This window comes from Lipotes vexillifer, unplaced genomic scaffold (genome assembly GCF_000442215.2).
Source record: "Lipotes vexillifer unplaced genomic scaffold, Lipotes_vexillifer_v1.1 scaffold575, whole genome shotgun sequence".
In the NCBI taxonomy this organism is placed as follows: domain Eukaryota; kingdom Metazoa; phylum Chordata; class Mammalia; order Artiodactyla; family Lipotidae; genus Lipotes; species Lipotes vexillifer.
The window spans coordinates 2,264,297-2,277,961 of record NW_006780198.1 but is presented as its reverse complement, the minus strand read 5'-3'; the positions used below and the strand labels follow the sequence as shown (position 1 = coordinate 2,277,961).

Sequence of the window (13,665 nt, the reverse complement as noted above, 5' to 3'; positions counted from 1 at the left end):
AAAAAAAAAAAAAAAAAAAAAAAAAAAAGATATAAAGGCCCCATAGTGACAACATATGCTTCTGGAAAAACTAACATGTTATCAAAACCTGTGTCTCATACCTGATAACGCTATCAATACAGTTTATTTGCTGATAGGATGGGCTACGCTGATACCTTCTCAAATCCTCACAAGACTCGGTGTACATCCTATTATTTTTTAATGTCTGGAAGGAAGAAAAGGCCTTCTGCTCATCTGAAAGAGAATGAAAGGATGCACAATTTAAAATATCACATGCTTGAGAATATGTACTTATTCAGCAAAATTAAATAGTACTTTGGGATATACATGGTACTTTAGGACATATACAATCAATGTTATGTAGTTATTAAAAATGAGCTCAGATCTAAATGCACTGATATAGAAAGATATCACCTAGAACAATTACATGAATAATTTCACATGTATCTTTTTAAAAAAGGAGTAAAACAACTGCTTCAGGCAAAGATTACCAAGGAATAAAACCAAAGGTGAAAGGTTGATGGGGACCTTCACAACGTTACTACCTGTACAACTGATTGATCTTGGCATCACTAAGGGGGATGACAGACATAGTGCATTGTTTATGTGTTGCAATGGAGAGTACTCAGCACTGCCTGTGTTGAACTGGTGTCCAACAGAACATTCTACAATGACAGAATTGTCCTTCATCTGTGCTGTCCAACCTGGTAGCCACTAACACCAGCCCCAGCGACTAGCATCTGAAGTGCGGCTACAGCACCTGAGGAACTAAATGTCGCATTTCACTTATTTGTAATTAATTTGAATTTAAATTGCAAAATGTGGTTAGTGGCTACCATACCAGATAGCAGAGGTACAGAGAGAGGAAAAAAGACCTCAGTCTGGAGCGCTGAAGAACTTGAACTTTCAGTAGAGAATAAGCCAGAAGGAGACTTATCCGGGAAGAGACAGATCCTGCAAGGTCTGGTGTCGTGGAAACCAAGAGAGGAAACTATTTCAAGGAAGAAGAGTAAAGAATTACGGAAATGCTGTTGAGAGACTAAGACATATTAGCTGCCGTTGATACTATTAATAAAGGTTAGTTTAGCTGCTTGGAAGAGGCTTCTCTATTTTCAGAGGGAATTATGGAAAATTGCTTCACTTTCACTCATTAATTTTACTTTTTTTTTTTTTTTTCTTTGCGGTACGCGGGCCTCTCACTGTCATGGCCTCTCCCGCTGAGGAGCACAGGCTCCAGACGCGCAGGCTCAGCGGCCATGGCTCACGGGCCCAGCCGCTCCGCGGCACGTGGGATCCTCCCGGACTGGGGCACGAACCCGTGTCCCCTGCATCGGCAGGCGGACTCTCGACCACTGCGCCACCAGGGAAGCCCTAATTTTACTTTTAATGTTTTAATAATTTTCAACTTGAAGGTTTCAAAGGGTTACAAAAATGAAAGAGTTCCCATATACCATTCACCCAGCTTCCACTAATGTCACACCTCACATAACCATAGGAAAACGAATGATACTAGGAAATTAACCACGGCATACTGAGCTACAGTCCATTGGGATTTCACCTGTTTTCCCACTAAGTGCCACTTTTCTGGTCCAGAAGTCCAACCAGGCTGTCACATGTGAATTTAGTTGTCAAATGCCTCCTTAGTCTTTCCTTGTCTTTCATGATCCTGACACTTTTGAAGATTATGGGGCAGGGATTTTTTAGAAATGCCCCTCCATTTGCGTTTCTCTGGTGTTTTATGATTAGGTTGAGGTCATGCATCTTGGGGAAAATTGCCACAGAAGTGCAGTTCATGATGGTGATATGTTTTATTATTGACACATTAACCTTGATCATTGGTTAAGGTGATGCCTGCCAGGTTTCTCTTATGTAAAGTTACTATTTTACAAGGTAATAAAAGATGTAAGCAATAAATGTTCTGGAGGAATACTTCGAAGCCATGCAAATATCCTGTTTCTTTTATACTTTCACCTATTGTTTGCACAACACCGTGAATATACTTAATGCCACCAAACTGTACATTTAAAAATAGTAAATTACATACCTAAAACCACAATTTTAAAAAACCTGTCATCTAATTTTAGCACTCACTGGAGGATATGCCCTGCAACAGTTACTACTGTGAAATTCTTTCTTTATTCTCAAAGTCTTATTGTAATATAATTGACATACAGTAGTAAGTTTAAGGTGTACAGCATAATGACTACTGTGGCATTCTAATAGCAATTTCCTATTTTTTTTACTCCTACATTAATCAAGCTTTTTCTATTAGGAAGAGTTTCCCTTCTCCCCTTTCCCTTTTATTTATGCATCCAATCATTTATCAGCGGGGACTCCTGGATACTCATTTGCTGTGTTATAATCCAATACTATCATTATTTATTTTGTTGCTCAAATTGTTCCAGTTTTGGTCATTACGTGCTCTTTCAAGTTGTCTCCTGTGTCCCTCGGACATGCCATTTTCTCCCTTTTTTCTTGAGCACTTCCTTACTTCCTTACTTCTCTGGTTTCTTTTACGGGGAAAACACATAGGAACCAAGACCTGGGTGCTGGGTGTGCTCACTGGTAAATGTGTCCCTCCTTGTAGGTCCCCTCAATGGACAAAACAAATATATATCTGTATGTATATCAACTCTTGTCTGCCCATCCATCCATCCATCCATTAAGCAAAAAGGCATGAGTTCATGCTGATACCTTCAACTCCAATCCAGCACCAGAGTTCACGCTAGCATTCCCTCTGCTCATTTGCTATGTCCCTCTCCAGTAGCGAGGAATCTCATTATCTGCAATGTGTTTGCCTACTTGCTCAATTCTACTGTGCATGTAAAGTAGCTTCAGAATTGCTAGCCTGCACTATGGTGAGAAATCAGTTTCCTGAATACTGTCTTTGTGTACATTTATGTTTTGGATTAAGTGCTGGGGTGTCCAGTGAAGACACCGATTTCCAAAGCTACTCAGCAACTTTCTTCCCCACCTCCTTCAGGAGGTTTATGCCATTAGTTTGTAACTTGGTTAGGGTCACTTGTCACAGCCTATACGTCATCTTGGGTTCCCTCTACATTCTGGGGTGGGGTGAGGTACAACAGATCTGTGAGTTTTAACAAATGCACAGCCAGTTGTGATTCCACCACCAGAGTAACAAAAAGAACATTTCTCTCACTCAAGCATTTCCCTCCAGCTGCCTCTTTGCAGTCAACAAATCCCGCAACCTTAGCAAATACTGATCTGTTTTCCGGACCTAGTGTATTCCAGAAGTAATGCCTTCCCAGAACAGAACCACACAACATGCAACCTTTTAGCTCTGGCTTCTTTAACTTAGCAAAATGCATTTAAGATTCATCTGCATTGCTGCATGAATCAAGTTCTTTTTTTTTTCTTTTTTTTTTTCTTGCGGTACGCGGGCCTCTCACTGTTGTGGCCTCTCCCGTTGCGGAGCACAGGCTCTGGATGCACAGGCTCAACGGCCATGGCTCATGGGCCCAGCCGCTCCGCGGCATGTGGGATCTTCCCGGACCGGAGCATGAACCTGTGTCCCCTGCATCGGCAGGCGGGACTCTCAACCACTGAGCCACCAGGGAAGCCCAAGTTCATTTTTCTTAATTTCTGAGTAGTATTCCATTGGGTGGATGTATCACAGTTTATCTACTCACCTGCTGAATGACATGGAAGTTGTTTCCAATTTTGGGTGAGTGTGAATAAAGTGTAATAAACAAACATTTTCAGACAAGATTTTGTGTGAACTTGCTTCTTTTTTTCACTTGGGTAAATAACTAAGAATGGAATTGCTGAGTAATATGGTAAGCTTATAAGATATTTAACTTTATAATAAATTGCTGCATTTTCCAAAGTGGCTGCACAATTTTACATTACCTTCAGCAACGTGTGAGAGCTCCAGTTACTCTGCATTCTTGCCAGAACTTAGTATTGTCAGTTTTCGTTCTTTTAATTTTAGCCATTTTAACGGGTGTGTGATGTGTTTTTAACTTCCTAATGACCAATGAGATTGAGTGTTGTTTCATATGCTATTTGCCATCTATACATCTTCACTGGAAAAGTGTTTAGATCTCTTGGCCATTTTAGAATTGGGATGTTTAACTTCTTATTGTTAAATTTTGAGAGTTCTTTCTGTATTCTGGATACAGCTCTTTATATATAATTTGCAAATATTTTGTCTTTTCATTGTCTTACCAATGTCTTACCAACGCCTTTCAAAGAAACAGTTTTAATTTCAATAAAGTCTAATTTATCAATTTCTTTCTTTTATGGATCATGCTTTTGATGTCATATCTAAAACCTCTTTCCAAACCCAATATTACAATGATTTTCTCCTATGTTTTCTTCTAGAAATTTATATTTTAAAAATTGAAGTATAATTGACAGGCGACATTCTATCAGCCTCAAGTGTACAACATAATGCGTCAAAATTTGTATACACTGCAAAATGATCACAATAATCTAGTTACCATCTGTCACCATATAAAGTTAAAGAATGTTTTTCTTGTGATAAGAGCAACTTTCAAATCTGCAGTACAATATCACTCACTAGAGTCACCAAGCTGCACGTTACATCCCTATGATTTGTTTTATAGATGGAAATTTGTACCTTCTGATCCCCTTCACCCATTTTGCCCACCTCCCAACCCCCTTCCCCTCTGGCAACCACCGATTTATTCTCTGTATCTAGGAGCTCTGGTTTGTATTTTTAGATTCCACATACAAGTGAAATCATATGCTACTTGTCCTTCTCTGACTTATTTCATGTAGCATAATACTCCTGAGGTCCATCCATGTTGCCACAAGGAAGATGTCATTCTTTTTTTGTAGCCAAATAGTATTCCATTCTCTCTCTATACCAGTTTCTTTATCCAATCATCCACAGATGCACACTTAGGTTGTTTCCATATCTTGGTTATTGTAAATAATTCCGCAGTGAACATAGTGGCGCACATATTTTTTCAAATTAGTGTGTTCACTTTCTTCAGATAAATACTCATAAATGGGACTGCTGGATCATATGGTAGTTCTATTTTTAATTTTTTGAGGAAGCCCCATACTGTTTTCCATAGAGGATGCACCAATTTACATCCCCACCAACAGTGTAAATGGGCTCCCTTTCCTCCTCGTTCTCACCCACACTTGCTATTCTTGTCCTTTTGACGACAGCCATTCTGACAGGTGTGAGCTGATATCTCATCGCGGTTTTCATTTGCTGCAGTCCCCGACTATCACTGTGGATTTGTTTATTTCTCCTTGAAGTTTTTATCAGTTTTTGCTTCGTGTATTTTGAAGCTCTGATGTTAGGTGCATAAACAGGATTGTTTTATATTCTCAGAGAATCACCCCCCTTGTCTTTATGCAATATCTCTCTGAAGCCCTTGTTCTAAAGTCTACTGTGTCTGACCTTAATATAGCTTTCCAGTTTTCCTTTGATTCCTGTTAGCATGGTATATCTTTTCTAACCTTTTACTTTTAACCTATGTTTTTAATTTTCATAATGAGTTTTTGTAGATAATAGGTAGCTGCATCTTGTTTTTTCATCCAATTTCACAATTTCCAAGTCTTTTCACTGATATACTGAGATCATTCACATTTAATGGGATTGATGTAGTTGGATTAAAATGTACCTCTTGCTGTTTTCCATTTGTTCCATCTGGGTTTTTTGTTTCTTTTTTCCTGCTTTCCTACCTCATTTTGGGTTAAGTATTTTAAATTACATTTTAACACCTCTACTGACATTATTTACACTTCTTTAAAAACTTTTACTAATAACTGTCCTAAAGTTTACAATATACATCTCTAAGGACTCAGTTTCTATCTCCAAATAGTATACTCCAAATACTATAATATGGGAAGAATTTACACAGTATATTCCTAATACCTCACTCCCATCCTTTGCAGTATTTTTACATACGTTATACATGCAGAATACTATTGTTGCTTTAGTTAGTTATGTTTTACAGTAATTAAAAATAAGTAAAAAATAAAATTTATTTTGTCTTCATTTATTCCACTTCCAGTGCTCTTCATTTCTTTGTGCAGATCCAAGTGTTACGTCTGACATCATGTTCCTTCTACCTTTACAAATTCCTTTAGGATTCTTATAGAACAGATCTGCTGGCAATACATTCCCATAGTTTTTGTCTGAGAAAAATCTTTATATCTCCTTCATTTCTGAAAGATACTTCCCACTGCGTGTACCATTCTACGCTGATGGTTTCTTTCCTTTGAAGATGTTACTCTATTGTGTTCTAACGTTCACAGTCTCTTGAAGAAATGTCTCCTGTAATTCTTATTCTTATCTTTGTTTTTCTGTAATCTATCATTTTCCTCTGGTTGCCTTCAAGACATTCTCTTTGGTTTTATTTTAGTTTGAATATGATATGCCCAAGTGTGTGGTGTTTTTATTTTTTTCCTTTTTTTTTTTTGTATTTACGCTGCTTGATGTTCTTTGAATCTGGAAAATCAGCCATTATTTCAAGTATTTTTCCCGGGATTCCAATTACTCATATGTTAGATCATTTAATCTTGTCCCCAAATTCTTAAAAGGCTCTATCTTGTATGTTCCTTTCTCTTTGTGTTTCATCTGTGCAATTTCTATTTATCTATCTTCAAGTTTACTGATTCTTTTCTTGGTTGAGTGCCCACCAAAGGCATATATTCATCTCCAGCATTTCTAACATTTCCACCTGATCCTTTCTTTCGTGTTCCATCTCGATGCTGTGATTACTTCGGCAGTTTCTGCATGTTACCTACTTTGCCCATTAGAGCTTTTAATGTATTTATTATTCAGAGTTATTTCCAACATCTGTGTCCTACCCGACTCTTGTTCTTGTTCGGATAACTGCTTTGTCTCTTAGGAGGTTTTTTTCCTTGCTTTTCATATGCTTCATAATTTGCTGAAAAGTGAACATGTATAAGACAGTAGGGACTGAGCATGTCTTTCCTTCCACTAGGTCTGTGTTCTGGTTAATCTAATTAAACTTTAGGCCAGGTCTGAGGTTTGTTGTTGCTATGGTTTTACTCACTGTATGACAGCTTTCAGATCCCTCTAGTGACACTCTGTGCCTCAGGTGGAGGCTGGTTTCCTGAGAGCTCTTTTTTCCAACATCTGCTCCACTTCCAGGCTTTGGTCTTCCCTGCACTGTGCCTCAGAGAAGGTCTGTCTCTTGTAGGTGACTTGAATCAGTCAGTCACAGGATCCAGCACTTACCTCACTTCTCCTTGCAAGTATGTGCCTCTCCTCAGATTTCAGGCCTGCTGGCTGCCCTGTAACCTCAGCACCCTGATGGGTTCAAGAAAGAACACGAACTTGCTGCCTGTCTGGCTTTTTTCCTCATAAGTTTGGAATGATGCTCTTTCCAGCTCTCCCTGAGCAGAAACCAAAGCACTCTCACTCTGAGTTAGTTCAGTGTATGAATCATCTTCTTTCACTTGGGCTTTGCATCACCCTTGCAGTAGAACGTTCAGTTTTCCCCAATTTCCCCAATTACTTCTCTGGCAGCTGGCATCGGTCTGTATAGCTGAGGAAGGGACTTTACATCTCTTTGTTGTTCCTTGCCCTTCTGTAATAAGTTTAAAAGTTTCCCTTCTTTTTTTTAAAAAAAGTTTATTTATTTTATTTATTTTTGGCTGCATTGGGTCTTCGTTGCTGCACGTGGGCTTTCTCTAGTTGCGGTGAGTGGGGGCTACTCTTCATTGCGGTGCATGGGCTTCTCATTGCGGTGGCCTCTCTGGCTGTGGAGCATGAACTCCAGGTGTATGGGCTTCAGTGGCTGCAGCACGCAGGCTCAGTAGTTGTGGTTCATGGACTCTAGAGTGCAGGCTCAGTAGTTGTATCTCACAGACTTAGTTGCTCCGCGGCATGTGGGATCCTCCCGGACCAGAGATCGAACCCATGTACCCTGCACTGGCAGGCGGACTCTTAACCACTGCACCACCAGGGAAACCCAAAAGTTTCCCTTCTTATTCTATTCTAAAGCATAACCTGCCTTTTTAAGAAAGGTAAACATACATACTTAAAATCTTATGTTCTTGTGTGCTCCAGCACCCTGTATATAATAAAAAATATGTACAGTGACCATTTAGTATTTTCCTTTTCATTGGTGTATATCTCTACTCAATTTCTAATATTCGAATTACAACGCTTTCTATCTTTAAGTCACCTTCTTGTTTCTCTTCAGTAAAGAGTAATAAAGATTTTTTTACTAGCTCTTTAAACTTGCAGGTCTTAAGCTGTTAATAAAAATAAGACGCCCAAATAACATTAGTTCTCCAAAGTTATTCCAAATGGCATAACTTCCCCCCAAAGTGGCATCCTATGTGTATTAGTCAAATATAGCACATAGCTAAGTAGTAAGAAAATTTCAGTTTCTAAAATAGCAGCCTAAGTATACAGGGCTAGATATAGCTTAAATTTTATAAAATGTTGAATGATTGAATATGGATGATGCTTAAATATATAGCCTTCAAAACAACAGTACTGATGGTATTGCTGGACCAATGCAATGGCAGGTGATAAGAAACGGAATAAAGCAGGAGGTTAGAAAGGATTTCTACCCTGAGAAGAAATTCCAGAGGTCAGGATGTAAGATTGTGGCACTAACATGAGGTCATAAGCCAAGGCAGCAGCAAGTAGCACTGACTGGATCAGACAATGAAGAAAACATCTAGAAATTTTAGATTAAAATCTCCTCAAAGAATTTCCTCTGGCAGGATATGGAATAATGATACACAACAAGAAAGATATTTAAGATAAATTCTTTTGTGGGGGAGATCTGATGGTTTCATGGGACCAAAAAGGGTTATCATTTCTACCTTGTGCCCTTATGTCTACAGAAAAAGAAACAAACAAAACTTGAAACCTCCTGCCAAGATGAATAGAAACCCAAAAAACTAAAGGATGGGACTTGCTGTATCTGGAGGGTGTCCTACGGGCTCCCAGTGATATCACCTGTAGGAGCAGCAGTTTGATATTTTTCTTGTGGCAATCATATCAAGTCCTGGAAAGTACAGCTACTATTATTATTATTGAATTTAGAGAAGAATTTTCACCCTACTGTGTAGAACACCCACATTTGACAGTGGTAGGGACCATCAATGACATTTAGGTGGCCAAAATCTGTAACGACTTCCCAAATTATACTGCTATTAACATTCAAGGAGAAAAATTAAGAGAAAGTTATCTAAGTTAAGAAGTTAGCATAATTTGATCTCTATATTATAAAACTTTATATATACAGAACTATATAATTCTGTATATAGAAGCACGCAGGTTAGCTTCTCACAGTAACGTCAACTATCACGACTGATCCAATTCCTCTGGGGTGCTCCCTACCTCATATTTGAGAAAAGTAAATATGTAATCAAGAAAAAGGCCAAGTTTTTCATTCAATTTAGGTCACAAACATTCTCCATTTGTCTGAAATGAAAGGGAGGGATTATCGTTTTAATATACTTTATTATCTGAAATGTATTCTAAAATTACCTCTTTTGGTTTACAGATAGCTCATATGGAGGGAATCTACGAATTGGGTGGAATTAGCAGAAAAGTCAGTTCTTTAGTAGAAGTCTACTGTGACTACATTCTAATACCATTTAGCTTTCGGGACAGTATTTGCTGCTGCCATTGTTATTATTAGTACTAGTACTGTTACTTTTGTTATCTGGGCACGTAAATCTGAACAGCAGCAGCTCAGAGTCGTGGCTTCGTGAGGGCCGCTCTGTGAGGGGGGCAGGGTGACCCTGCTGACTCACCACCACGCTGTCCCGGGCCGGTCTTCATCACTTGCTTCTTTGGTGATTTGGCCCTTGACTCGATGTACAGCTGCTGGCCTAGATTCTTGATTTTGTTTACACTGGCACAGACCTGATGCAAAGTCAACTTAGGGAAAAGAATGATAAACAATGTTTCAAAGATTACAAAAATGTGCATTAAAAGATACATAAATGAAATACATTTAACTTTTGGTTCTCTGTAGACAGAATGACTGAAAGCACAGTAATAGCATTAATTCAGTCTCCCGCTGCACCACAGCACACGAGGAGCAGTGAAGCTTTACAGCAATCTGTCCACAACATGCTAATTTTTAGGAAGCACACAATTGACCCAAATATCACCTTCTAAAGGTGATATTTTATTTTTAGAGACATTTTCCCAAACCGGAATGGATCAGAATGTCTATTACCAGATCAGATCTTCCAGACGAGAACTAAGAAGTCACATGTGTCGAGGTACAGAACCAGCACCGACATGTTACGGTTAACGACACAGGAAGAAAAGGACACGTGCTCAGAAGCACACGTGTGCTCGCTCACCGGTGCCTTCTGCACCTCCTCCGCGCAGCGCTCGCTGGACTCACTGGAGGATGCGATGCTGAGGTGATGCTCCTGAGACCCGCTGCTCCCCAGGCTCCCATAGCCACTGGATGCGCTCCCGTGAACGGGCTGCAAGAGAGAGGGGCCCGTCGCAGCCCCGGGTGATGTGGCCGTCAGAGGAGAGACACAGCATTACCTACCTCTGAGCTTACCTACAGTCATCACAAAATTAAGATGAAAATTTCTGAAATCCTAAATGAGGTGTGTGAAGGATGATGCTGACATGAAAGACATTCCTTTCTCATCTCAGTAATTCTCAAGGGCAGAACCTACTTTTCTAGTCTAGGTGGGTATTTCTAGAACAAATGTTTTAAAAGCCATAGTAAATAAATTTAACAAAACATGAAAATAAACTCTAACTCTTTATGCTGAGTTTGGAATAGACAGAACAAATTAAATATATACTGTACTTTTCCCCAAGAACCTCAGAGATACTTTACGAACTCTAGAGACTGTATGAAAGACATTTTGAACACTACTGGGTAACAGTTTTAGTGACACCATCAGTAAATGCTTGACAAGTTTACTGATTGACTCTCTAGTAGAAAGCATTTTGGTATTTGTTTTCAACAAGGCGTTTTTCCTACTTTGACTCATAATGACTAGAGATACAGAGACCTGCCACCCCTCTCCCCACCTTTAAAACTGTAACTATTTTTAAAAAATATTGAAGCCAAAACACTGGCAGCGTCTGGAATACAAGAATGATTCTCTCGTTTAGAAATAACTTCTCTATCTTATTGCTTCCTATGACTCTGTCTGTCGTCTTAAATTGGATTCTTACAAAAAAGTCCTGTATATTTAACACAGAAAAAAGGAAAACAAGATTAATGAAATTTAATTTGAAAACAAAAAGAGGAAGACAAAAATTTCTGGAACGTAAAGGGTAAGGATTTCTCTCTCCTCACGGTTTATTTCTGTGAAGTGACTTTACTAAGACTGAATGTTAAAATTAAAGACAATTATGGGAATATTATGTTTGTTTTTTAAAAATCTCTCACTTTACCTGTAAGAGAAGTCTGTGAATTTGTTCTTGTAATTCTGTTATGTCTTTATCATTACTGTTCATCTTTTTTATTCCGGTGGCAAAAACATCCACATTTAGTGGACTCCTACAAAATGCCAAGTGAAAGATTGAGTCAGACAATTTCAAGTTCATTTACAACGAAGGCTAAAGTTATTCTTAATAGAAAATTCAAACAATAAACCTATGCTTTTACAAAGCAGCTCTTCAACTCCAAATATAGAAAATATGAAGCTCAAACTCTATTCATAGAGGTAGAGAGAATCCTAGGAAACAAATGAGGTATTAACCGTCTTCTTTAGTTTCTCTGCAGCTGTAATCATTCTACTGTATCTGTATAAATTTAAAATCAGTGGTAGGTATACCCCTAGCTACTAAAATACCTTCAACAGCTACTGGTCTCAGAATTTGACATGAACTGAGTAACCTACTGGCTATGAGAAATTTTAGGACCTTAAGTTTGGCAAACACACCGAATGCTTAATGTACCTAATCACTCAAGCTACCTAGTAAAGATGATTCTGCAGGCCACCCGCGTGGTAAACATGTGGTTGCCACAAAATCTTCAGTCTTATTTATACCTCAATTCTAGAGCATCTGAAATCTACCACTGGAATACAGTGAGGGGCAGACACGTCAGCAGAAAGAGCAGCAAAGACAAGCAACTGACATTCACTTAGGCCCCTCTATGTGACAGGAAGTGCTGTTTTATAACACACATCGAGAATAAGTGACATTTTATACACCCTTACGACGTGCCGGGTGCTGTGCCAGCCGCTCCACCAGGCACCCCCTCCTCGCTTCCCTGAGCCAGACACCGGCTCAGGACCCCCCTCTGTCGGGTCTGCCAGGTGCTCCCGGGGCCCAGAGTCCTGGCTCCAGGCCGCACGCTCTCGGCCACCACACCGTCTGGCCTCTCGGCACCTGGGTTGCACGAGTGCTGCTAACATCGGACGTGCCGCGGGCCAGACACGTCACCTCCTGAGTCCTCGCGACCCTGGGAGGTAGGAATCAACCCGGCAGAGGTGAAGAAAATTGCCAGGTTACCGTGGCCAGGTGGCCAGGGCGCCTCTGAAGCCACACGCCCGACCCCCGGGCCGGCTCTCCCTCCTTTTCCTGTTACGTGTTACGTGTCCTGCACGCTGCCTCTCACACCTCAGACACGCGGCAACACTTCCGCCAAGACAGAAACTCCTAGCAGGAACGGCGGGACGCCAGCGGGGTCACGGGAGGCGTCAGGAAGAGGCCGCGTCCCCGGCACAGGTCCCCCGCCCCCGCCCAGACCCTGGGAGGCGCCAGGCCTGGTGCGGCGGCACCGCGGGACGCGGAGGGCCAGTTGCACCTGGACGACAGCCTGACACTGGCACGTCTCAGGTCTCAGGTGCCCCTCCTGTCCTCCGCCCCCTGCCCCCACCCTCCCCCACCCGCCGCCGGGCGCCAGGCTCCTCCCACGCTCCGTTAGCTCCTCTGGCGCCTCCCACGGCCCGGCATGTAAAAGCGTGGCCGCGTCAAAGAAGGGTTCCTGGGGGCTAAAGTGCATCCCCGTGTGCTGTGAGCCTGAATGTCTTCCAGAGGCGTCTGGGCTGCTGTTCAAGTGCAATGCTGAGTGGAAACAGAACGTTCTGCTTTGTGCTATGAGATGTGGATGTTCCCAGGGGTGACCCTTCCGACAAAACCAAGTTGGGCTTTTAATCACCAATTACAGAACTCAAAGGATTCGCCACCTTCATCAAATGGTGTCAAGCTCGACATGAAGCGTTGGCCGCGGCGGTGGCGGACGTCAGGAAACGGGTCTAGGAGTAAAGAAGGAAATCTGGTGTCCGTCTCCACTTTGCAACCTCCTGCCTCAGTGATCGCCGGGAAAGTGACTCTGTTTCACAGAATGCGGGTTGGTTTGTTTGTTTTGTAAAATCAGAGGTAACTGCACCTAGCCTCCCTTTTACCACAGAGCCGCTGGGAAGGACCTGGAGAGAGAGCCGGACACTCCCATAGCCCCCTCCCTACTTCAACTGTCACACTTTCCAAAACTCTGCTCGCGCAGCACAGTGCCATTGCTGTCTTCCGTTCTCCCCTACGCGGTGGGCGGCAAAGGGAACGTCTGTTGTCTATAACCGCAGCCTCAGCCTAGCACAACGCCTGACTCAGCAGGTGGCCGTAAACACTTACTGAAAGAATAAATGCATTAAAATAATTTTATAAACGTAATAGATAATTACTGTTCGATTAGAGAAATTAATACCTACTAGCCTCTAAACTCTTTACCTCAC

At 41.1% G+C, this 13,665-nt stretch overlaps 1 protein-coding gene across 1 annotated transcript in view; it reads right to left on the bottom strand.

Annotated features, from left to right (window-relative positions):
- The window catches only part of PER3 (period circadian regulator 3), a 60,610-nt gene that overhangs the window by 29,166 nt on the left and 17,779 nt on the right, over window positions 1–13,665 (bottom strand). Inside the window, exons 10-13 of the mRNA XM_007453306.1 lie at window positions 11,381–11,486; window positions 10,315–10,443; window positions 9,754–9,880; window positions 102–234 (exon numbers count right to left, since the gene is read on the bottom strand). Of these exons, the coding sequence (XP_007453368.1) occupies window positions 102–234; window positions 9,754–9,880; window positions 10,315–10,443; window positions 11,381–11,486 (495 nt within the window). The remainder of the gene's footprint in view (window positions 1–101; window positions 235–9,753; window positions 9,881–10,314; window positions 10,444–11,380; window positions 11,487–13,665) is intronic.